The 25444-nt window shown below is 49.2% G+C and overlaps 1 protein-coding gene across 1 annotated transcript in view; it reads left to right on the forward strand.

The window, feature by feature from the left end:
• The first annotated feature begins 3613 nt into the window (after nucleotides 1-3613).
• LMF1 (lipase maturation factor 1) overlaps nucleotides 3614-25444 on the forward strand; it is a 216381-nt gene continuing 194550 nt past the window's right edge. The window contains exons 1-3 of the mRNA XM_060260612.1: nucleotides 3614-3776; nucleotides 13297-13606; nucleotides 25057-25067. Coding sequence (XP_060116595.1) covers nucleotides 3614-3776; nucleotides 13297-13606; nucleotides 25057-25067 — 484 coding nt within the window. The remainder of the gene's footprint in view (nucleotides 3777-13296; nucleotides 13607-25056; nucleotides 25068-25444) is intronic.

The raw sequence follows: 25444 nt of genomic DNA on the forward strand, positions 1-25444 counted from the left end.
TTCTTCTCCAAGGGAGGAGCCTCAGCCAATGGTGAAGATAGAGATTTTGCTCTGTAGCTCCTATGCAATCGTGGAAAAGCAAGCTGTTACACAGAAGGAAGCAAGAGAGGAGAAGGAAGCAGATGACAGCCAATTGCTCAAGGGCCTGATAGGAGTCCTCCGGGGGCCTGATTTGGCCCCCAGGCCAGATGTTTGACACCCCTGCCTTACAGTCCTTACAGTTTCGGGGAAATTATGACTTGGTAGAAACCGGATTTCAAGACGGCACTTACGGCCACCGAAAAGAGAAAAACAAAAAAGGCGTGAGGTGGGGAGTGGGGAATCAGACTCCTTTTGAAAATAGAAAAGTCAGACATTAGACAGACCTTCATTCCAGTGTTTTTAAAAAATTCACTTTTAGCTCAGTCTTCCTTCAACCAGCTCTGAAAAAGAGCGTGCACTAACAAACAAATAAGTGTGTTTGCCGGCTCTGGGTAGGGAAATTCCTGGAAATTTGGGAGCCTGGGAAAGGTGGGTTTGGGGAGGGGAGGGAATTAACCTCATCGGTCCTCAAAGAACCAGTGGAATGGAGTGATTCAGGTGTTGGACTAAAATCAGAGAGAGCCAGGTTTGAATCTCCCCTCTGCCCTGGAAACTTGCTGGGCATATTGTCGCATCCTCTCAGCCAAGACCTACCTCACAAGTCCGTTGTGAGGGTAAAATGGAGGAGAGGGAAATGATGTCAGTCACAGACTCTCAGCCGAACCTACCTCTCAGGATTGTTGTGAGAATACAATGGATGCGAGAATGAGGTAAGGTGCTTCGGGACCCCACTGGAGAGAGGTGGAGGGGATAAATGAAGTCAACAAGATAATAGATAATTGCGCTGAATGCCACAGAGTACTTCTTCCAAAACTCCTATTTACTTCAGGGGCAAGTGATAGGGATGCCAACCTCCAGGTGGGGCAAATACAAGAAATTAACACTGTATACGTTGCTTGGTGGAGAGCCAGTTTGGTGTAGTGGTTAAGTGTGCAGACTCTTATCTGGGAGAACCGGGTTTGATTCCCCACTCCTCCACTTGCACCTGCTGGAATGGCCTTGGGTCAGCCATAGCTCTGGCAGAGGTTGTCCTTGAAAGGGCAGCTGCTGTGAGAGCCCTCTCCAGCCCCACCCACCTCACAGGGTGTTTGTTGTGGGGGAGGAAGGTAAAGGAGATTGTGAGCCGCTCTGAGACTCTTCGGAGTGGAGGGCGGGATATAAATCCAATATCATCTTCTTCTTCTTCTTCTTCTTATATTGACATGTTGTGTTCACACGTTTAGGTACTTTAAATATACAATATTAAACATTCGTTCCAAAGCCATGGCGCAATGTAAAACAGCTTTTCAATAACTGTGATCAATTTCCAAGACTCTGGTCAATTTCCAGTGTTGATTTCTCTCATGTTTAGCATAGAATGGTGATGGCAGGCCTCTTGACAGAAGAAGACTAAGAAGATGATATTGGATTTATGTCCCGCCCTCCACTCTGAATCTCAGAGCTGCGAACCATCTCTTTTATCTTCCTCTCCCACCACAGATGTCCTAAGAGAGCTCTCCCAGAAGCTGCCCTTTCAAGGACAACCTCTATATAGAGGTTCTGCTCTATATACAACATCTGGACCACTAAGATTTGCTTTGCGGAGCCGGAATAGCAAGGCAACATAATTTAAGACCAAAGCACCTGAAATGTTAATTTCTATGTTTTAAATTGTTTTTATGTTTTATGATATGTTTATACTCATGTATACGCAGGAGCATACGTGAGGCCGGGATACAAATCCAATTAAATAAATAAATAAACCTCTGCCAGAGCTCTGGCTGACCCGAGGCCATTCCAGCAGGTGCCAATGGAGGAGTGGGGAATCAAACCCGGTTCTCCCAGATAAGAGAGCTGTGGCTGACCCAAGGCCATCCCAGCAGCTGCAAGTGGAGGAGAGGGAAATCCAACACAGTTGTCCCCGATAAGAGAGCTCTGGCTGACCCAAGGCCATTCCAGCAGGTGCCAGTGGAGGAGTGGGGAATCAAACCCGGTTCTCCCAGATAAGAGAGCTGTGGCTGACCCAAGGCCATCCCAGCAGCTGCAAGTGGAGGAGAGGGAAATCCAACACAGTTGTCCCCGATAAGAGAGCTCTGGCTGACCCAAGGCCATTCCAGCAGGTGCCAGTGGAGGAGTGGGGAATCAAACCCGGTTCTCCCAGATAAGAGAGCTATGGCTGACCCAAGGCCATCCCAGCAGCTGCAAGTGGAGGAGAGGGAAATCCAACCCAGTTGTCCCCGATAAGAGAGCTCTGGCTGACCCAAGGCCATTCCAGCAGGTGCCAATGGAGGAGTGGGGAATCAAACCCGGTTCTCCCAGATAAGAGAGCTGTGGCTGACCCAAGGCCATCCCAGCAGCTGCAAGTGGAGGAGAGGGAAATCCAACCCAGTTGTCCCCGATAAGAGAGCTCCGGCTGACCCAAGGCCATTCCAGCAGGTGCCAGTGGAGGAGTGGGGAATCAAACCCGGTTCTCCCAGATAAGAGAGCTATGGCTGACCCAAGGCCATTCCAGCAGCTGCAAGTGGAGGAGTGGGGAATCAAACCCGGTTCTCCCAGATAAGAGAGCTCCGGCTGACCCAAGGCCATTCCAGCAGCTGCAAGTGGAGGAGTGGGGAATCCAACCCGGTTCTCCCAGATAAGAGAGCTGTGGCTGACCCAAGGCCATCCCAGCAGGTGCAAGTGGAGGAGTGGGGAATCCAACCTGGTTCTCCCAGATAAGAGAGCTCTGGCTGACCCAAGGCCATCCCAGCAGGTGCAAGTGGAGGAGTGGGGAATCCAACCCAGTTCTCCCCGATAAGAGAGCTCCGGCTGACCCAAGGCCATTCCAGCAGCTGCAAGTGGAGGAGTGGGGAATCCAACCCGGTTCTCCCAGATAAGAGAGCTCTGGCTGACCCAAGGCCATTCCAGCAGCTGCAAGTGGAGGAGTGGGGAATCCAACCCGGTTCTCCCAGATAAGAGAGCTCTGGCTGACCCAAGGCCATTCCAGCAGCTGCAAGTGGAGGAGTGGGGAATCCAACCCGGTTCTCCCAGATAAGAGAGCTCTGGCTGACCCAAGGCCATTCCAGCAGCTGCAAGTGGAGGAGTGGGGAATCCAACCCGGTTCTCCCAGATAAGAGAGCTCTGGCTGACCCAAGGCCATTCCAGCAGCTGCAAGTGGAGGAGTGGGGAATCAAACCCGGTTCTCCCCGAGAAGAGTCCAGGCACTTCACCTCTGTGCCAAAAGGCATGTGTTTCTTCTCAATGCGATGGCCAGCGCCCCCTTTGGAGTTCAGTTTTGTTCGCCACACCCCCTTGCTCCTGGCTCCACCCCCAGAGGTCTCCTGGCTCCACCCCCAAAGCCCCCAGCTCTTTCTTGAGTCGGACTTGGCAACCCCGCTGGGCCTGGAGGGCGAACGTGGCTCGGCCAGCCTCTTTGCGCTGCGCTGGAGGAGGAGGAGGAGAGCGAGAGGCCCCGGCGCGCCTGCGCCTCCTCCGCCCGCGGGGCCTCTCCAACCGGCGGCCGCTCCGTGGCGCTTTCCGAGGGCGCATGCGTCTCCTCTCCTTGCCTGTGGGGATGGCGGCGAGCGGCGGGGGGCTGCGGAGGCGGCGCGGGGGGGAGGCGGCGGAGGAGGGGGTCCTCCAGGCTCCCTTGCAGCCCCCGCCGCCGGCCCTGCTGCGCCCGGGCACCTTCTGGCTGGCGCGCCTGGCGCTCCTGCGCGCCACCGCCGCCCTCTACTGTGAGTAGGGCTGCCCAGTCCCAGGCAAGACACGGCTGGGGACTTCGGGGGTGGAGCCAGGAGACTTTGGGGGTGGAGCCAGGAGCAAGTCGGGTCGCCAAGTCCAATTCAAGAAATAGCGGGGTGGAGCCAGGAGACCGGGGGTGGAGCCAGGGGCAATTAGGGTCGCCAAGTGCAATCAAAGAAATAGCTGGGACCTTTGGGGGTGGAGCCAGGAGATTGGGGGTGGAGCCTGGAGCAATTTGGGTCGCCAAGTCCAATTCAAGAAGTAGCAGGGGCCTTTGGGGGTGGAGCCAGGAGACTTGGGGGGTGGAACCAGAAGCAAGTAGGGTCGCCAAGTCCAATTCAAGAAATAGCGGGGGCCTTTGGGGGTGGAGCCAGGAGACTGGGGGTGGAGCCTGGAGCAAGTAGGGTCGCCAAGTCCAATTCAAGAAATAGCTGGGGCCTTCGGGGGTGGAGCCAGGAGACTGGGGGTGGAGCCTGGAGCAATTAGGGTCGCCAAGTCCAAATCAAGAAATAGCAGGGGCCTTTGGGGGTGGAGCCAGGAGACTTGGGGGGGGGGGTGGAACCAGAAGCAAGTAGGGTCGCCAAGTCCAATTCAAGAAATAGCTGGGGCCTTTGGGGGTGGAGCCAGGAGTCTTTGGGGGTGGAGCCTGGAGCAAGTCGGGTCGCCAAGTCCAATTCAAAAAATAGCTGGGGACTTTGGGGGTGGAGCCAGGAGACTTTTGGGGGGTGAAGCCAGAAGCAAGGTTGTGAGAAGCAGAATTGAACTCCAAAGGTAGTTCTGGCCACCACATTGAAAGGGACCGCACATCTTTTAGATGCCTTTCCTCCACTGGAAAGAATGGAAAGATAGGGGCACCTTTTGAGGCTCATAGAATTGGACTCTCGTGTCCAATCCTTTTGAAACTTGGAGGGTTTTGGAGAGAGGCCCTAGATGCTATGCTGAAATTGTGGTGCCTCTACCTCAAAAAGGAGCTCTCCTAGAGTCCCAAATACCTGCAGATCAATTCTCCATTATACCTTATGGGAATCGGTCTCCATAGGGAGTAATGGAGTGCCCAGCAGATTTCTCCCTCCCTCTTCCCCTTCTTGATGACCCTGAAGCGGGGGGAGGGCCTCCAAACCAGGGGATCCCCTGCCCCCACCTGGGGATTGGCAACCCTAACTGTGAGTGCCTGGCCCTGGGGAAGCCATGCTGCACTTTCTAAATACGGCACGTTCAAGGAGCCCTAGTCTATCCTAGGTAATTGGTTTAGGATAAGGTACAGGATGTAGAGTGAGAGGACAATTGGCGCAGCCTTGCAAGCCTGGGGGGAAGCATTGGTGGGCAGAGGCGTGTGCATTCCAGGCTTCCCAAGGAGAGGCGCCGCTTTGGTGCCAGGCATTCTGGAATGTCCCTTCTCACGCATCCCTGCGACTTCCCTTCCGCTTTCCTCCAATCTGCACAGCCGGAGAGACCTCCGGTGGCCAATCAGGTTCCCTGCTGGGCCAAAGCTCCACCCATTTTCAAAAAAAGAAAACCCACTTGGGAGCAATGTCCCCTCGAAGCTGCAGAGTCTTGTGAGCAAAAGTCTGCTTTGTGAGCTGCTGGCATTAAAGTTGGGAGCTCCTGCATCAATTATATAAACTTAAAGATGTTTGAGAGCCAGTAGGAAGGGAAAATGGGAGGAAAGCAAATAGATTCTGGGGGAGGCGCGCGTGGAGGAGAGGTGGAAAGAAAGCAACTTTATATTTATTTATTTTATTGCATTTATATCCTGCCCTTCCCTTTTGGGCTCAGGGCGGCTAACAGCAGTTGCAAACAACATAAGATATTAAACTTTAACTTTAAATGAATTCTCCAAGCTGCCGGCTGGCTTGGCTCGATAGTCACACGTGGCTCTTTTAAACATATTATGTGGTTCTCGAAGCCTCCACTGTCCCATAGGCCAGTTTGGAGAAGGCATTTCTGGCTTTATATCTTTTCTCCAAGCCAAGCCACCCAGCGCTTAGAGAATGCATTTGAAGTTGTTTTCTTTCCACCTCCCTCCCAATCTATTTGCTTTCCTTCCTTCCTTGCGGCTCTCAAGCATCTGACATCTATTCTATGTGGCTTTTATGTTAAGCGTGTTTGGCACCCCCTGGTCTTAAAGGGACCACTGGACTTCAACTTTAGTCTTGAGGTTTGCATGTCCAAGTTAAATTTATACTGCAGAAAGCACTGCAACTGTAACATGGGGCCATTTCCGAGCCAGCTGTAGTGTACTTTGTGGATTTGCAGGGGGGCCCAAGGGATGTTAGCAGTATTCTCTAATGAAGGGGTCCCCAACCACTGGTCCATGCACCGGTACCGGCCCGTGGCCTGGTAGCAACCGGGCCTCGGAGTGAGGCAGAGCAGCCCCAGCCGAAAGAAGTGGCATGGCCTCTTTTGTCTGCCCAGGTCCTGGGCTGGCAGAAGGGGCAGTGCTGCTGAGCTTATGAGCTTACCCCTCATTTATAGTCCTCCACCAATCAGCTGATCGGTGGGGGTCTTTAAATGGAAGGGGGAGGCAGAAACAGCCCGTCTCCCCCCCATAAGGACCCCTATGGGGGCAGGGATGTGGATTGGCCAGGGGGCAGCCTCGGGTGAGAAAAACCCCAGCGACACCTCCCCCATCGGTCCGTGGGGAAATTGTCTTCCACGAAACCGGTCCCTGGTGCCGAGAAGGTTGGGGCCACTGCTGTAATGGAATACTGTTTTTTGGGGGGAGGGGGGATTTTTGCCCTAAAATCACGTGTCGTGGGTTCCAGACCGGCAGGCCTGCTCCACTGTTCTATGTCCTGTCTTAACTCCCCCCCCCAAAAAAACCCCCTTCAGTAATGATTAAAATATTTATACATCACGCTACAACCTCAGGCTGAAGGCAGAGTACGGAACGAAAGTTCAAGGTGCCGAAAGAACTCCCCGAACTTGGACTGGTAGATTTCAGGCTTGCAAACGACTTGCGTTTTAGGCCGAAAATAGATTTGCCTCTGTTTTTTTTCTCCCTTTTGCAAAATTAATGCAAGGACATCGCAGCGGTGTTTGGGCTCCCCGCTTTGCCAAACGACGCCGAGTCTGGGCATGTTTAAATAGTTCATTCCTCAAGCTACCGACTCATGAATGGCTCCGTTTGTAAGAAGACCTATAGTTTGTACCTAAATTTAGGGACTTATGTCTTGGGTGCAAAATAGCCTCGTTTCTCCCGCCCAGAAAGACTGCTTTGGGTCGAAGGTGCTGTCAATTGCTGGCTCCAGGCACATATCTGGTGTGTGTGTGTGTGAAATGTGACTTGGTTTTGTGAGTTTCATACCTTCTGGTTAAAGTCTCTGGGTTGTTTGGTCTTCAGATGTGAGCCAAGACCAGACTTCCTCAGTTATTTAAAGGGCGGGGGGAACAGAACAGTGCGTCACTGGAACATTTTGAAATTTGCATCTTTGAATCTTCGTGGAGCATGAAAGATGGAAGATTTATCCTCTTTGTAGCATTCCTCTTTAAAGCCCTATATGGCCTGCTTACCTCCAGGACCACCTTTCCCCATATGAGCCCCAGATCAAGGTCACAAAATTTCCTTGTGATTCCTGGGCCAAAGGACACTCAGCTGGCTACCCCCAGAGCTACATCGGTAGCAGCCCCTGCCCTGTGGAACGCTCTCCCCGAAAATATCAGGGCCCTGCGGGACTTGCCACAATTCTGTTGTACAACTGCAGGGCCTGTAAAACAGAATCAGGGGGGTTTTTTGTAGCAGGAGCTCCTTTGCATATTAGGCCACACGCCCCTGCTGTAGCCAATCCTCCAAGAGCTTACAGGGCTCTTCATCCAGGGCCTACTGTAAGCTCTTGGATGATTGGCTACATCAGTGGGGTGTGGCCTAATATTCAAAGGAGTTCCTGCTACAAAAAGAGCCCTGTACAGAATTGTTCAAACTGGCTTTTAAGAATTAAGGGGGAAGCGACCACTACACCACACCAGATATCAAAACCCATTATCTTAAAGGTGCTTTCTTTGTGTTTCTCCCATGTGATCCAGGGAATTGGGCAAAGGAAGCTCTGGCTCTTTCCTTCCTTCCCCAGGGAGCCAGGAGGGGGAGGCACCTCAGCCAATAGAGAGGCTTGGCTTAGTAGCTCTGCTGTGCAATTGAGAGAGCCCGGCAAAGTAAGCTCTCCCTCCTCCATTTCCTCCCCAAGGGAGGAGTCTCAGCCAATGGAGAAAATAGAGGCTTTGCTCTGTAGCTTCCGTGTGATTGAGCAAGCCTGGCAAAGCAAGCTGTGATGCAGAAGGAAGCAAGAGAGAGGGAGAAGGAAGCAGATGAGAGCCAGTTGCTCGGGGGGGGGGCTGATTTGGCCCTTGGGCCGCATGTTTTGACATCCCTGCTCTAGACGGCAAGGGGCTGTAGTGTGAACCTTCAGCATTTGCAGGGACCCCCCTCAGTCACTCATAGGATTGCTGTTCTTTTTAGCCTTGGTGTAGTCCCTGATCTGAGTGTCCCAGGCTAGCCCAATCGTGTCAGATCTTGGGAGCTAGGCAGGGTCAGCCTCGCTTAGGACTAGATGGGAGACCACCAGAGAAGTCCAGGGTACTTCTATGGGAGACCACCAAGGAAGTCCAGCGTTCCCTCTAAGCTGAGTTAGCGTGAGCTAGCTCACAGATTTTTAGCCTCCGGCTCACACATTTTTCTCTTAGCTCAGGAAAAATGGCCCCAGAGCACACTAATTTATGCAGCAGCTCACAACTTTAATGCCAGGAGCTCACAACTTTAATGCCAGGAGCTCACATAGTAGAATTTTTGCTCACAAGACTCTGCAGCTTAGAGGGAACAATGCACTGATCCAACGTGGCTGCTCTGATATTCTCATAGTCACAGTAGTATTGGGACCGCAGAGGGAAGGCAGCCACGAATGCATACCAACTCTCCGCTTGTCAAATATCCACCAAAAATATCACCAATTTTCACCCTTTATAACAAAAATCGTTATAATACACAGTGACAATAAGAATACAGCAGGTAAGCCATATTCATAGTTTGTTGCAACTTCTGTCCAAATGAGGCAAAAGATCCTCAATGATCCATATTTTGAAATCAGTTCAACCGAATAACCGGTCCAATTATAGAAACTGTTTCGAATGAAGATCTTTCTTCTAGGGACCACTTACATTCCTGTATAAAGTTAAATTGGTCTATTTGTGCCAGAATTCATAATACCAGTCCTCTGTATTGATCCATACTTCCTCTAATGTCTATACACGAATTGCAGGATACCCCTGTTAATTACTTGCCGTATCAGCATTGAAAGCATCCCAGTGACCTAAGTCCTTTTCTCCCTTTCTCACGATACAAGAACTCGTGGGCATTCGATGAAATTGCTGAGCAGACAGGTTAAAACGGATAAAAGGAAGTACTTCTTCACCCAAAGGGTGATTAACATGTGGAATTCACTGCCGCAGGAGGTGGTGGCGGCCACAAGCATAGCCACCTTCAAGAGGGGTTTAGATAAAAATATGGAGCAGACGTCCATCAGTGGCTATTAGCCACAGTGTGTGTGTATGTATAAAATTTTTTGCCACTGTGTGACAGAGTGTTGGACTGGATGGGCCACTGGCCTGATCCAACATGGCTTCTCTTATGTTCTTATGTGACTCAGAGTGTTGGACTGGAGGGGCCACTGGCCTGATCCAACATGGCTTTTCTTATGTTCTTATGTGACACAGAGTGTTGGACTGGATGGGCCATTGGCCTGATCCAACGGGGCTTCTCTTATGTTCTTATGTGACACAGAGTGTTGAACTGGACGGGCCATTGGCCTGATCCAACATGGCTTCTCTTATGTTCTTCTGTGACACAAAGTGTTGGACTGGAGGGGCCATTGGCCTGATCCAACAGGGCTTCTCTTATGTGACACAGAGTGTTGGACTGGAGGGGCCATTGGCCTGATCCAACATGGCTTCTCTTATGTTCTTATGTGACACAGAGTGTTGGACTGGATGGGCCATTGGCCTGATCCAACATGGCTTCTCTTATGTTCTTAAGGATATGGCTTACCTACTGTATTCTTATTGCCACTGTGTATTATAATGATTTTTGTTATAAAGTTGAAATTTGGTGATTTTGTGGTGGATATTTTACAAGCAGAGGGCTCGTATTCTTGTAGGCCTTAATCCACCTCTGCTTGTTTTCAGACTGGAAACGATGTGCCAGGAATCCTCCGCCATTTCACTTTTTTAAATTTCTAAATTGGGCATGGTTTCCTGTATCTCTGCAGTTCGCCACCTCTGAATCTCTCTCGCCGTGAGCTGGATCTAGCCCAGTCTTATCAGATCTCATAAGGGTTAGACTCCTTGGTGTTGGCCCCTGGCATGCTCTACCACAGGGGCGGCCAAACTTGCTTCATGTAAGGGCCACATGGAATAATGGTTGGATGTTTCAGAGCTACAAGACACGAATGTCAGATGCAGGAGGGAAGGAAGATTGGGAGGAAGAAAGAAAGCAACTTTAACTTTAAATGCATTCTCCAAGCTGCCAGCTGGCTTGGCTTGGTGATGTGATTTAAAGAGAGACATGCCTTTTCCAAGCTGGCCATTTGGGTCATGGGGGTTTGGAGAGCCACACAATATGTGTGAAAGGGCCACATGTGGCTCCCGAGTTTGACCACCCCTGCTCTCCCCTTTGTGGTTGTTTGGCACCTGGTTGCCCATAGCAGAGATGCCAACCTTTTTTCGTTTTTTTTCATCAGAAACTTGGAGGGTGCGTTTGCTCCCCTGTGCTTGTTTTTTGTCGTCGTCGTCCGTTTTCTCATTTTTGTTTGTGAGATTTATCTCCTTAGTTTTGCACAATGCTCCTTTCTTAAGTTACGGCTTTACCTTTTATCATTGTTTTCTTTTTTTGGTGGGGGGAGCTGTTTGAGGCTGTTGTTTATTTGGAGAAGTGGGATAAAAATATTTGTAACGAGCGAGCCGCTGCTGGGGTACTTTTGGAACAGCAATAAAAGGAATTGACGGAAGAGATTGGTTGCATTTTACCCATGCATAGGGAGAGCTGGAAAAGATCATCTGGGTTTTCTAGTACAAAGTGTAAGTCTTGTGGCACCTTCAAGGCCGACAAGGTTTAATTCTGAGTATAAGCTTTTGCGTGCGTGCACACTTCTAGTTAAGCTTCGTTGGTCTTAAAGGTGCCACTGGACTCCAACCTCATTCTGTTGATGTAGACCAACATGGCGACTCACCTGAATCTAGGTTTTCTAGTGTAAATTTTAATGAAGACCCAAAAAATATTTTTATGGTGTGTGTGTGTGTGTACGTTGCAGCGTAGCCTCTTCCTGGACTCTTTGGGAAGTAGCCAGATGGCTTGTGGCAGTTTTGAAAAGACAAATTATTGTTACTTCAGAATCAGAATCGCTTTAACTGGGCCTGGTGTGAGATCTGTCCATAGCTCTTTCTTTCCCACCAGCCCACACACACACACAACTCTTGCTGCTTCAAAAGCCTCAACTTTATGGCTCTGTGCAAATACAGCGTGTGTTCCCCTTTCTCCGGTTTTGGTAGTGCGTGTGTGTATGTGCGTACACACACACACACACATATATTCCCACTATTTCACTCATCCCTTGTTTATCTTTGCAAACCAGCCAGAGGTCTAATTTGGACTCCGGTGCTGATGAGGGGTTTGGGTGGCAGGGCAGCAATTTTGAGGTGAAGCCTGATTAGCACGTTAGGCAAAACTTCCTGGCAAATTGCAATTTTAATCAAAGTAATTGAGATTGTGGACGGTTCTCTCCTTCCCACCGCCTGGATGTTGGAGACTTATTTTTGTCCGAGGTGGGGATATTAAATGGGGCCTATGTGGGTTTGGGTGTGCGATAAAGGCTGGGGGTGGGTGGGAGATTGGGGGGGAACATAAGAGAAGCCATGTTGGATCAGGCCAATCCTCTGTCACACAGTGGCCAAAAAAATCCCCCAGGTGCCATCAGGAGGCCCACCAGTGGGGCCAGGACACGAGAAGCCCTCCCTCTCTGCCCCCCTCCAAGCACCAAGAAGACAGAGCATCACTGCCCCAGACAGAGAGTTCCATCAATATGCTGTGGCTAATAGCCACTGATGGACCTCAGCTCCATCTGTTTATCCAATCCCCTCTTGAAGCTGTCTGTGCTCGTAGCTGCCACCAACTCCTGGAGTCCTGCGATCATGAGAAGGAGGGCAGGAAGGGCTGCATCAGTGCTTAGTTCTCATGGCCCTTTCTTACGTGCCCAGCGAAATGCTGATCATCACTTTGGGGTCAGGAAGCAGTTGTTCCCTAGGCTGGTTTAGCAAGGGATCTTCTGGGCTTGGAGCAGGAGTCACTGTGGTCGGTGGAGGAGGTGTTTGCGAGCGTCCTGCATTGTGCAGGATTTGAAAACAAATCAACCAGTATCATAATGCCCCTGTATAAATCGATGGCGCGGTCTCATTTGGAGTACTGTGTGCAGTTCTGGTCGCCGCACCTCAAAAAGGATATTATAGCATTGGAGAAAGTCCAGAAAAGGGCAACTAGAATGATTAAAGGGCTGGAACACTTTCCCTATGAAGAAAGGTTGAAACGCTTAGGGCTCTTTAGCTTGGAGAAACGTCGACTGCGGGGTGACATGATAGAGGTTTACAAGATAATGCATGGGATGGAGAAAGTAGAGAAAGAAGTACTTTTCTCCCTTTCTCACAATACAAGAACTCGTGGGCATTCGATGAAATTGCTGAGCAGACGGGTTAAAACGGATAAAAGGAAGTACTTCTTCACCCAAAGGGTGATTAACATGTGGAATTCACTGCCACAGGAGGTGGTGGCAGCCACAAGCATAGCCACCTTCAAGAGGGGGTTAGATAAAAATATGGAGCAGAGGTCCATCAGTGGCTATTAGCCACAGTGTGTGTGTGTGTGTATATGTATGTATGTATGTATGTGTGTGTATATATATATATATATATATATATATATATATATATATATATATATATATATATATATATATATATATATATATATATGGCTGCTGTGTGACACAGAATGCTGGAATGGATGGGCCATTGGGCTGATCCAACATGGCTTCTCTTATGTGACACAGAATGTTGGACTGGATGGGCCATTGGGCTGATCCAACATGGCTTCTCTTATGTTCTTATGTGACACAGAATGTTGGACTGGACGGGCCATTGGCCTGATCTAACATGGCTTCTCTTATGTTCTTATGTGACACAGAGTGTTGGACTGGATGGGCCATTGGCCTGATCCAACATGGCTTCTCTGATGTTCTTATGTGACACAGAGTGTTGGACTGGATGGGCCACTGGCCTGATCCAACATGGCTTCTCTTATGTTCTTATGTGACACAGAATGTTGGACTGGATGGGCCATTGGCCTGATCCAACATGGCTTCTCTTATGTTCTTATGTGCAGGGGGTTGGACTAGATGACCCCGGAGGGTCCTTCCAGCTGTATGATTCTTTTGTTCTGTGAATCATTCATGTTTTCATTTGCCTTTCCCCCTCTTGCAGTTGTCGCTTTTTTGGTGGCTTACCACCAAAACAAGCCACTGATCGGCGAGAAAGGCCTTTTGCCGGCCAGGCTGTTCTTGGAGAACGTCAAGCGCTACTTCAAAGGGAAGATCAACTTGGAGGCTTTGAGCTTCGCCCCGACTCTGATCTGGTTCCTGGACTGGTCCAGCATAGACATGATCCTGGATGGCTTCGCGTTGGCCGGCTTGGCCGTTGCAGTGTTTGTCTTGGTGACCGGCTGTGCCAACATGATCCTCATGACCGCTCTGTGGGCGCTCTATCTCTCTCTGATCAACGTCGGACAGATCTGGTGAGTTTGTGTATCGTGTCTGTAGAAACTTCGACTTTGTGTCGCTGTGTCCTGGATGCTGTGGGGTGGAACTGAAAACGGCAATGCGAAAGCGATGATGGATTGAGACAAAAAGAAGAATGGTCTGTAGTCGAAGGGAAATGGAAACGTCTTCCCCCAGAAAATGTTCCAGATGAACTTAAGAACATAAGAGAAGCCATGTTGGGTCAGGCCAGTGGCCCATCCAGTCCAACACTCTGTTCCATAAGAACATAAGAGAAGCCATGTTGGGTCAGGCCAGTGGCCCATCCAGTCCAACACTCTGTGTCACACAGTGGCCAAAAAACCCCAAGTGCCATCAAGAGGTCCACCAGTGGGGGTAGAAGCCCTTCCACTGTGCCCCTCCCCAAGCACCAAGAATACAGAACATCACTGACCCAGACATAAGAACATAAGAGAAGCCATGTTGGATCAGGTCAGTGGCCCATCCAGTCCAACACTCTGTGTCACACAGTGGCCAAAAAGCCCAAGTGCCATCAAGAGGTCCACCAATGGTACTAGAAGCTCTTCCACTGTGCCCCCCCCAGCACAAGAATGCAGAGCATCACTGCCCCAGACAGAGAGTTCCAACAATACACTGTGTCTAATAGCCACTGATGGATCTCTGCTCCGTATGCTTATCCAATCCCCTCTTGAAGCTGTCTTCAAGGAGGAAAGGAGAGCCAGTTTGGTGTAGTGGTTAAGTGTGCGGACTCTTATCTGGGAGAATAAGGGTTTGATTCCCCACTCCTCCACTTGCACCTGCTAGCATGGCCTTGGGTCAGCCATAGCTCTGGCAGAGGTTGTCCTTGAAAGGGCAGCTGCTGTGAGAGCCCTCTCCAGCCCCACCCACCTCACAGGGTGTCTGTTGTGGGGGAGGAAGGTAAAGGAGATTGTAAGCTGCTCTGAGACTCTTCGGAGTGGAGGGCGGGATATAAATCCAATATCTTCTTCTTCATCTTCTTATGAGAGCGCAGCAGAATGCGGCAGCTCGCCTGCTGACTGCATCACCTATACGGGTGAGCATGCGGCCGGTTGCTCCATGGCCTGCACTGGTTGCCTATAGAGTACTGGATCCGCTTCAAGGTGTTAGTTCTGACTTTCAAAGCCTTAAGCGGCCTGGGACCAGCATACCTGCGTCTCTTCCCGTATATGCCCCGGAGGTCGCTTCGTTCGGCCTCCCAGGAGAGGCTGACTGTCCCCGGCCCAAAAGATGCCCGTCTTGCCTCTACCAGGGCCAGGTCCTTTTCAGTCCTGGCCCCAACCTGGTGGAATCAACTCCCTAAAGAGATCCGGGCCCTACCTTGCTTACTAGCCTTTCGTAGGGCCTGTAAAACGGAGCTGTTCCGCCAGGTCTTCGGGTGAGGCGGGGGGCATCTGCCCACTAGATCGGTCGGCCTCCCCTACTGTGTATCCTACTGCACCGTCGCATCAAAATCGTTCTGCCGAGCTATTTGTTTATGGAATAATTGTAATTGCTTTTATTATTAATATATGGTTTTAATGTGATTTTATTATGTTGTGCTCTGCCCTGAGCGCTCACGGGGGAATGGGCGGAATATAAATAAACTATTATTATTAATAATAATAATAATAATAATAGAGTGCCCAACCACTAATCCTCTGAATCCCAGAGCTAGGTGGCAACATAAAAGGAAGGCCTCAGCCTCTCTGCCCTGTCGTTGGCCTTCCAGAGGAACTGATTGGCCACTCACTGAGGACGCTGGACTAGATGGACCACTGGCCTGATCCAGCAGACCTCGTCTGATTTTCTTAACTGGGGGATGCCTTGGCCTCTCTGCCATGTTATTGGCCCTCTAGAGGAACTGGTTGGCCATTGTGTGAAACAGAATGCTGGATTAGATAGGCCACTGGTCTAATCCAGCAGAGCTCTTCTGATGTCCTTATGAAGGCCTCAGCCTCTGTGCCCTGTTGTTGGCCCTCTAGAGGAACTGGTTGGCCACGATGTAAGACAGGATGCCAGACTAGATGGACCATTGTTTTGATCTATCAGGGCTTTTCTGATGGTCTTACGTTCTTGGTGAGGGATTTGCATGCTGAGTCCTGATGAGAGAGGGGCCACTGTTGAGGAGGCCCTGTCCCAGGCGTCACCAGATTCTCCTTTGTAAAAGGCTGGTCCCTGGATGATTTGGAAAATAAGAGAAGTCTGTGGTCCCCTTCTCATAAACCATACCCAATTGTTTGTTCCTGAGCAATGAAACATTTGACCTGACCCTGGGTTTACTTGGAAGTAAGTCCTGCTGTACTCAGTGGGGCGTACTTCCAAATAGGTGCCTCTGTCTCCACCTGTTGTTGAAATGTGTAAGAGTTTAGGACTTTCTGACTGAAGCCTGGGGGTGGGGGAGGGGGAGAGCTTGGTTGCTTGTGTTCCATGCAGATTTTTGACTCTCGTCGCCCAGAGATTCTCGTGGGCTCTCTTTTGCCCTAGAATGAGCGATTCTCAAACTTCTGGCCTTCTGAGAGTTGTTTCCGAAGCCGGAATATGTGTTCGTCATTATGGCTTTCCCTTGTTGAGGGACACGCTGATAAGTTTCTAGGAACTCTGAGGGAGCAAAAATATGAAAGAGCTCAGATGGATGCAACTTTATTTGCAGCCCAGGATTTTGCAGGCAGTTCTCGGGTAACTTGTCAGGTAATTTACCTTACCCAGAGGTGTTCCTTCCTTCCTTCTGCATAACAGCTTGCTTTGCAATGCTTGCTCAATTACGCAGGAGCTACAGAGCAAAGCCTCTGTTTTCTCCATTGGCTGAGGCTCCTCCCTTGGGGAGGAAGGGGGGGAGAGGAATAGCTTGCTTTGCCAGGCTCTTTCAATTGCACAGCAGAGCTACTGAGCCAAGCCTGTCTTCCTTCTATTGGCTGAGGCTCCCTCCCCCAGTCCCTTGGGGAAGGCAGGAAAGAACCACAGCTTCCTTTGCCCAGTTCCCTGGATCCCATGGGAGAAATACAAAGAAAGCATCTTTAAAACCAATGAGTGCTAACGTTTTAAGCATGTTTTAAGTATTTTTTTTAAAAAAAAATATTTGTGTTTGCCTGTGTTCTTTATAAAATTTATGTCACTGCTACCTAATCTTAAATAGGTACACATACGGCCTGGCCCAGCATGGCCCAACAACGGAATAAGATTCGGACTGTAGAGCTCTTCTGATGCTCTTCTCAGGGGAAGGCCTCGGCCTCTCTGCCCTGATGTTGGCCCTCCGGAGGAACTGGTTGGCCCCTGTGTGAGATGGGATGCTGGACTAGATGGACTGTTGATCTGATGCCACATCTGGCCCTCATAACGAATGAGTTCGACTCCCCTGCCTTACTGGGTCCACCTTTGCCTTCTGAGTGCGTGCAGAAATTTGCCTTCTACCCATTCGGCGTCAGGCTGTCTCTTTGGGAACGCTGGTCTCTGCGGTTTAATGCAATCTCCTCTGGCATTTGAGGGCAGATTGTGTTTGTGTTTGACTTTGGTTTACCGGTTCCGCCTTTCATTCCTGTATCATGAACAACTTTGGGTTCTCTCCCTCGGGCAGGTGATTTATGGTCAACGGCTAGCTTTGCTGAGGGTCATGGGGCACAACGGATAGGTGGGGGAAATAAGGCATCGCCTCCAATTCTTCCCTGCTTCTCCGGGGAGGCATAAATTATGGGGGGAATCAGGTTAATGTCATCTGGAGGAGTAGGTCAGGTATCAGAGTGGCTCATTGCAGGAGATTGCTCAGCCGTGGCCACATTTTTCATGTTGATTCTCCGTAAGTGGGTCACTGGTTGGTCAAAACCATATCATTCTTCTGACATAGATCCAGGTGTTGGTCTGAAGCAGTAGAACAAAGCAAGAGTCAAGTGGCACCTTTAAGACCAAAGAAGTTTTATTCAGAATTAAAAGAATCACAGCCACACCGGACCCCAACGTGTGATTCTTTTAATCTGCTAAAAAAAAAAAACATGTCCATGACTCTGCATACTAACTCACTGCCCACTTTCTCCATATGAGTCCCCAGCTTGCTGGGGGGAAAGCGGAGATGACTGGGGAAGGCAATGGCAAACCACCCCGTAAAAAGTCTGCCGTGAAAACACTGTGAAAGCAACGTCACCCCAGAGTTGGAAAACAACTGGTGCTTGCGCAGGGGACCTTTCCTTTCCTTCTCCAACGAGCACTTTTCTCACAACTGCCTTGTAAGGTAGGTTTGACCAAGGCAGGGGAGCTGGCCCAAGGGTGCCCTCGGGCTCACATGACTGAGCGGAGATTTGAACCTGAGTTTCTCCGCACGCACTCACATCTGGGTCTGGCGCTGTCTCTAGAGCCGAAAGGGAGAGGGCCGGCCTTCCATTGGTCAGACTGGGTCTTCTTTGGCATCTCCCGGGTGCACCTGGACGTCCCCACCGCTTTGTTTTCTAGCATCTGGCCCTTTCCTTTGTCGGAGATGGCATCTTGAGTTACAGGAGAGGACAGGATGAGATTACCGACGGGAACCCAGTTCAAAGGTAGATAAGTGACTTTCTTTTGTTGGAAGAGCTGTGCAGTTTCCCTCTTCTGCGCGCCTGCCAGCGAAGGGCCAATTTATTCTTTTTAAGTCCCTTCCTATTTTAATTTTTAAGGCCTTTATCTATTTGCTTTGGGCCGGAGGCCTGAGATACCAGACGCTGTTGACTCGCTCGCAAGTTCTTTTCAACTCCCATCCAGCTGGCGCGGAGGCACGGTGGAAAGGAAGTGTCGGCCAGAGGGACAGTCCCCGTTTTTTCGTTTCCTTTCTTTCTTGCTTTTGCCGTCCCGAGCTGGGAAAAGTATGGGTTTTTTTTTTTGGGCTGTGTGTGCATTTGTGCACCGTCAAGGGTCCCTTTTCCTTTCAGTCTGTGCCGCTGAGTCGAAACCGGCGCCGCTGGAATTGGCGATAACAAATTTGATAGGAGAAACGGCATCGTTCGGAAAGATACGAGGCAGTCCTTTGAGTCTGCCGTTGACCTGGGAGCTTGCAGCGAGGAGACTGCCAAGGGAAACGCAGCATGGGATTGCTGAATTGGAAGAGATTCTCACAGGTTTAATTGTATTAACCAGGGCTTAAATCAGAAGTGTCAAGCATACAGTTCAAGGGCCGAATCAGGCCCCCGGAGAGCTCCTATCAGGCCCCCGAGCAACTGTCATCTGCTTCCTTCTCCCTCTCTCTTGCTTCCTTCTGCATAACAGCTTGCTTCGTAAGGCTTGCTCAATTGCTCAGGAGCTACAGGCCAAAACCTCTATTTTCTCCATTGGCTGAGGCTCCAATGGAGCCAGTTTGGTGTAGTGGTTAAGTGTGCAGACTCTTAAATGGGAGAACCGGGTTTGATTCCCCACTCCTCCACTTGCACCTGCTGGAATGGCCTTGGGTCAGCCATAGCTCTGGCAGAGGTTGTCCTTGAAAGGGCAGCTGCTGTGAGAGCCCTCTCCAGCCCCACCCACCTCACAGGGTGTCTGTTGTGGGGGAGGAAGGTAAAGGAGATTGTAAGCCGCTCTGAGACTCTTCGGAGTGGAGGGCGGGATATAAATCCAATATCTTCATCTACCTCACAGGGTGTCTGTTGTGGGGGAGGAAGGGAAAGGAGATTGTGAGCTGCTGTGAGACTCTTCGGAGTGGAGGGCAGGATATAAATCCAATATCTTCCTCTACCTCACAGGGTGTCTGTTGTGGGGGGAGGAAGGTAAAGGAGATTGTGAGCCGCTCTGAGACTCTTCAGAGTGGATGGCAGGATATAAATCCAATATCTTCATCTACCTTACAGGGTGTCTGTTGTGGGGGAGGAAGGGAAAGGAGATTGTGAGCTGCTGTGAGACTCTTTGGAGTGGAGGGCAGGATATAAATCCAATATCTTCCTCTACCTCACAGGGTGTCTGTTGTGGGGGAGGAAGGGAAAGGAGATTGTGAGCTGCTCTGAGACTCTTTGGAGTGGAGGGTGGGATATAAATCCAGTATCTTCATCTACCTCACAGGGTGTCTGTTGTGGGGGAGGAAGGGAAAGGAGATTGTGAGCCGCTCTGAGACTCTTCGGAGTGGAGGGCGGGATATAAATCCAATATCTTCTTCTTCTTCTCCTCCCCCCGGTCCCCTGGGGAAGGAAAGAGCCAGAGCTTCCTTTGCCCAGTTCCCTGGATCCCATGGGAGAAATACAAAGAAAGCATCCTTAAAACCAATGAGTGCTAACGTTTTAAGTATGTTTAAAGTTTTTTTTAAAAAAAAAATATTTGTGTTTCTCTGTCTTCTTTATAAAATTTATATCTCTGCTACCTAATCTTAAATAGGTACACACGTGGCCCGACCCGACATGACCCGGCCCCTCAAGGTTTCATTTATGTCAGATCCGGCCCTCATGACAAATGAGTTCGACACCCTTGGTCAAAAGGGATATATTGTTGATAATGAGAACTTTGCAAGCCAATGGTAAAGCACAAACCAAGCTTACCATATTTGCCCTCCAAAAAGGGTTATAATTTTTTTTTTTTTAAGAAAAAACCTTACAATGGAAAGCATTTATTTGCAAAGTGTATATCCAGCCTTTCTTCCCTTACAAGGGGACACCAAGGCGGCTGATCCTTTAGAACATGCTGCCGTGGAGGTGGGAAAATTTGGGCGTTCCTGCCCACACCCACATCCCAGTCATTTCCTACAGCAGAATGTGTTTCTTTTCGTTTTTTTTAAAAAACAGCTATTTAATAGCGTAATAGTGATATAGCGATATAACTGCTGCACCAAAACATGCCTCAGGTTCTCCGAATTCCCAGCTTTCTTTTCTTTCTTTTTAAAAAAAAAAAAAATCTCTAGCCCTTTTCCTTGCAGAGGTATATGGGGAAAAGCATCTCTCTGCGATGAAATGAGCGAAAGACTTCCTTTGTAAAATGAAAATGGCAACATCTGGTGTACAAAGAAGAGAAGGCCCCTGCAGGGGGCAGCAAGAAGAAGTAAATAGAATAAGGTCAGCGCTTCCTCTCCAAGGAATGCCTTTCTCCAAATTGCTGCTCTCAGGACAATTTCCCCCTTCTCAGAAGTGCCACACGGTCTTACCCTCTCCCTCAGCTAAAGATATAGTCAGGAACTTATCTCTGTCTCTCCTCTTTCCTATCAAGTGTGTTAGTTCCTAAATAAACTTTTATCGACTCTTCAATCAGATTGTGCACCGTTGCTGCGTTATTTCCTCTGCCAACAAAAAGAAAGCCTAATCCAGTCGCAGACTGGTTCCCTCCTGGGAAAACCATCCACAGAGATCCCCGCAAGGGAAGGGAAGCATCATCAGTTTTTGTCAGGATTGTGGGTTTGCAATCCCCAGATGATGCCCAGCATGCTGTGAGGAAATCAGCAGAATGCTTCTGTGCAGGCTAAAGCCTCCTTCTGTAGAAGAGGTTGCCCGACAGATCTCTGCATGAGTCATGGGGAATGCTGTCATGTCTCTGGGGGAATAGGTGGAAACAGGTCATTCAAACCTCCCTAACGCAAAACAATGGAAAGAGCGAGAGTCCAGCAGTACCTTAAAGCAGGGGTATCAAACTCATTTGTTATGAGGGCCAGATCTGACATAAATGAGACAAAGGGCGTTTTCCCACAGAGCTTACCTCGGAGCGACGTCCCTCTTCACCGCGCAGCGTCTGCGCAGATTTCCCACCAACTGCTCCGCATAACCAGGAAGTGCCGGACCTTTTGCGTCGCAGATGTAAACCACTAAAAACCAGTTTACATTAGCGACGCAAAAGCCGCGGCTCTTCCTGGTTATGCGGAGCAGTTGGTGGGAAATCCGCACAGACGCTGCGCGGTGAAGAGGGACGTCGCTCCGAGGTAAGCTCTGTGGGAAAACGCCCTTTGTTGGGCCAAGTATGTCAGGCTGGGCCATGTGTGTACCTATTTAAGATTTGGTAGCAGGGATAAATTTTATAAAGGACAAAGACAAAGACAATTAAAGTTTTTTTTTTTAAACCCTTTAAACAAAAGAAGCTTAAAACATTAGCACTCGGTCTTAAAGGTGCTTTCTTTGTATTTCTCCCTTGGGGTCCAGGGAACTGGGCAAAGGAAGCTGTGGCTCTTTCCTTCCTTCCCGGGGGGGGGCAGGAGGGGGAGGAGCCTCAGCCAATAGAAGAGAGCGAGAGAGAGAGGCTTGGCTCAGTAGCTCTGCAGGGTGATTGAGAGAGCCTGGCAAAGCAAGCTCTCTCTCCCCCCATCCTCCCCAAGGGAGGAGCCTCGGCCAATGGAGAAAAAAGAAGCTTTGCTCTGTAGCTCCTGTGTGATTGAGCAAGTGTGATTGAGCAAGCCTGGCAAAGAAAGCTGTAATGCAAAAAGAAGCAAGAAAGAGGGAGGACAGTCAATTGTTCAGGGGCCTGATAGGACCCCTCCGAGGGCCTGATTCGGCCCCAGGCCACATATTTGACACCCCTGCTTTTGACTGTTAGATCTGCTCCTTCCTTTGGCAGTAGAAATCAGGAGTGTCTTTATTGCGGGCCTTTCTGTTGGACCCTTCGTTCCTTCTCCTTACGGAAAAAAGAATTATTTCTAGAAACTTGAACCCAAAGTTAAGGAACCTCAGGGGGAGTCATCCTTCCTGTAGGGGAAGTAGATTTGGCACCTCTCGCTGATATTGTGGGTCGGGGAGGCCAGGAGGGAGACGTCGGGGTGTCTGGTTTCAAAGAAACAACCATGCACGGCTGATAGAAATATTAATGAAACCGAGATTAATACCATGTGACGGTTTCGTTGCCTTGCCATGCGAGCGGAGGCTGAACGGATCTAATGGGAAACATGCTTCTCGGTTTCCAAAATTATAACTCCGTGACGGCTCATGTCAGAAAAGAATCATTCTTGTCCCATCTTGGGCTGCCTTTGCAGGCCCCGGGGCCCTGATCCGGCAAGCGTCAAATGCCTGTTCCTTGGCACGAGAGCCCGAGTTGAAGATTCAAGCAGAGATTGACTTAAAGGGGGTCAGCTTTTGTTCAGCGTGGATTATAATTGTGTCAGCACTCAATTCAGCCACAGCTTCTGAAAGAGGCAACGCGGTCTAATGTTTAGAGTGTTGAACTCGGATCTGTAAGATCTGTGAGATCCGAGTTTGGATCTTTGCCATGAAGCTCACTCGAGTGATGTTGTCTGATCACTCACTCGGCCTAGCCTGCCTCATAGGGTTGTTGTGAACGTTAAATGGGGGTGGGAGGAATGGCGTACTCTATCGCAAGCTCTCGGAAGGAAGGCGGGGCAAAACTGTACTGGTCGGTAGATTTAAAAGGGCTTATAATACTCGATATTTAAAACTTCACAATGTTCTGAATGCTATAGGTTTTATAAAATATAATATTCAAGCCTGCAAATTAGGTTTTATCCCCATATTTTGGGTGTATGTGTGTGTGTGGCTGAGAGATTTCCACCAGGGCCATCTGATATTTATTTATTTGTATGATTTATATCCCACACTCCCCTGAAAGTGGGCTCAGGCTGGGTCCAAACAGGTCATTTCACAGTAAGAACAATATTACGATATACCATTTAAGTCCCATTTGAAACCAGTTCAGAGATATGTAGCTTGCTTTCTTACCAGATCTCAGTTCCACGTCTTTCATGAATTGCTCAGCTGAGATTTTAGCTGATGGGCACTGTGCCGGCTTCTCCACACAGTTGCCTCTTGACAAACAGAGAAGTGTGCAAAATAGTTTGCAAAGTTGGGACGTGCAGCTTATTTTTTGGAAGAATTTACCATATTTGCACTCTTCCCGCACACACGCATAGTAACATTCCAGAGCTAACACAGCCTTTAAGTAATGAAATACAATTAACGGTTATCCCTTGTGCATAACATATTCTTTTTCCGGTTCATCATCTCAATAGCAAAATCCACTAGGAAATGCTTCTGTACATGTCTTAGCGGCATAACAGAGCAACCATATTCCTAGTGATGAAATGGTGTTCTGCAAGGGCCCTTAATCCCCACCTGGTGTATTTTAACAAGGGAGACCTCCTGTTCATTTATGGGTCACTTTGAAGGTATTCTTCCTCCTCCTCTTCTTCTTCCTCCTCTTCTTCCTCTTCCTCTCCACATACTCTGTAATTGGATCCTTGGCTAGATCCTTCAGGGGTCTTCTTATGCCCTTAACTTGAAGGAGGAAATGGAGGTTAAAAATGTTGTCTCCCCTGGAAGCGCATGACTCTCTTTCTGTTTCCTCTCCAACACAAGCAACCACACAGATAACATCTGGGAGTTCACTCTCGTAGATGGGGTTCACAGTTGCCTAGAGAAGTCCACTGACCTGTGTATGACCCCAGATAACCCACATGGAGATTTGGCTGGACTATCTAATTTGTGTTTAGAGAGAGGGTACCACCTCGGGATCTCAGAGATCATGAGATTTTTTTTTAAAAAAAGGGGGGTGTTATGTTTTAACCAAGTGTCCTACCTATTGTTGTATGGGTTATTTTTTTTAGTAAATAAAGGGTGGTTCTTAAAAAGATTGGGGACCACAATAAAGTGGATCCAGAAACCAGACAAGTGCTTTCGTTTACTAGCTTGTAAACGTATTTCCTTCCCCTCCCCACCACCGCCATGACCACTGTGGGACGCCAACAGCTTAACAGCAACTCAAACCAGCTGCCGTAGATGTTACTTAACCCTCCGAAGCGCTTTCAGTTTAATAGCATGTCATAAATTGATGGTGGACTTGGATGAGGTACCACTTCACTTCTGATTAAAGGAAAAGCACTTCCAGGAGCTCCTCGCAGACCCTCAGAAGCAATTTTTCATTTCTGCTTGTTTATTTGGCAAGGAATCTTCCGAGGCTTCGAGTTGGTCAATGTTTGTGAAGGGCGGGAATTTGCAGGATCGCTGAAGTGGACTTGGATGAGGTACCACTTCACTTCTGATTAAAGGAAAAGCACTTCCAGGAGCTCCTCGCAGACCCTCAGAAGCAATTTTTCATTTCTGCTTGTTTATTTGGCAAGGAATCTTCCGAGGCTTCGAGTTGGTCAATGTTTGTGAAGGGCGGGAGTTTGCAGGATCGCTGAAGTTGGCACTTCTGAGGAAAGAGGTCGAAGTGGATTGATTTTGACAGTGAGGTGGGCGGGATGAAAACAAAGACACCCCCCCCCCCCAAGGAGGAAATAAGTCAGTATTACAGATGGTGAGGAGGAGGAGACTGCCAGAGGTGTAGCCGACCTCTTTTGCATGGTGAGGTAGCCATTTTCCTCCATAGCGGTTCAGTGACCTAAGCAGAGAATCAGCGATTGTGCCATAACCAAGTGAAACTTCTGTATGGAGTGAATGGTCTTTGGGTTTCCTTGCAGTCCTGTAGTTTGTTAAGAAATTTTTGAAAGTCAAGAGCTTCATTGGGATAGAAAAAAACAACTAAAATCTCTGACGCCCTGCTCTCAGCCTCTTGGAAATAATATCTTTTAGCTCGTGTTTTTTATTGTTTCCTCCTGTTTCTTTTTCAGGTATTCCTTTGGTAAGTGAGCATAACTCAGAAAATCTCCCATAGGTGTTTTTCAGGCACTTTGAGGGTATGTAATATTTTCATTTTTTTCCCCCTGCTACTGTTTCTCCTGTTATTTAGGGAAGTGTAGTTCTAGATCGATTTGGGGTGGGAAGAGCTCTTTCCCAAGAATTCCAGGCCGCATCAAGGGCTTCAGGATGGGATATAAAGTTTTCTGGAACAAATCCTGACTCTACTGTCTTTTATGGGTTCTGGGCCTGCTCCCTCCCAAACCACCCCCCCTCCAGTACAAGAAGGTGGGTGCGTAGAGACCACTGTATGGAGAAGATGGCAATATGAGCCAGGAGGCAACATCAGGGAAAGGGCTTGGCTTCTGTGTCCTGTTGCTG

Source organism: Heteronotia binoei, chromosome 20, assembly GCF_032191835.1.
Source record: "Heteronotia binoei isolate CCM8104 ecotype False Entrance Well chromosome 20, APGP_CSIRO_Hbin_v1, whole genome shotgun sequence".
Classification (NCBI taxonomy): Eukaryota; Metazoa; Chordata; class Lepidosauria; order Squamata; family Gekkonidae; genus Heteronotia; species Heteronotia binoei.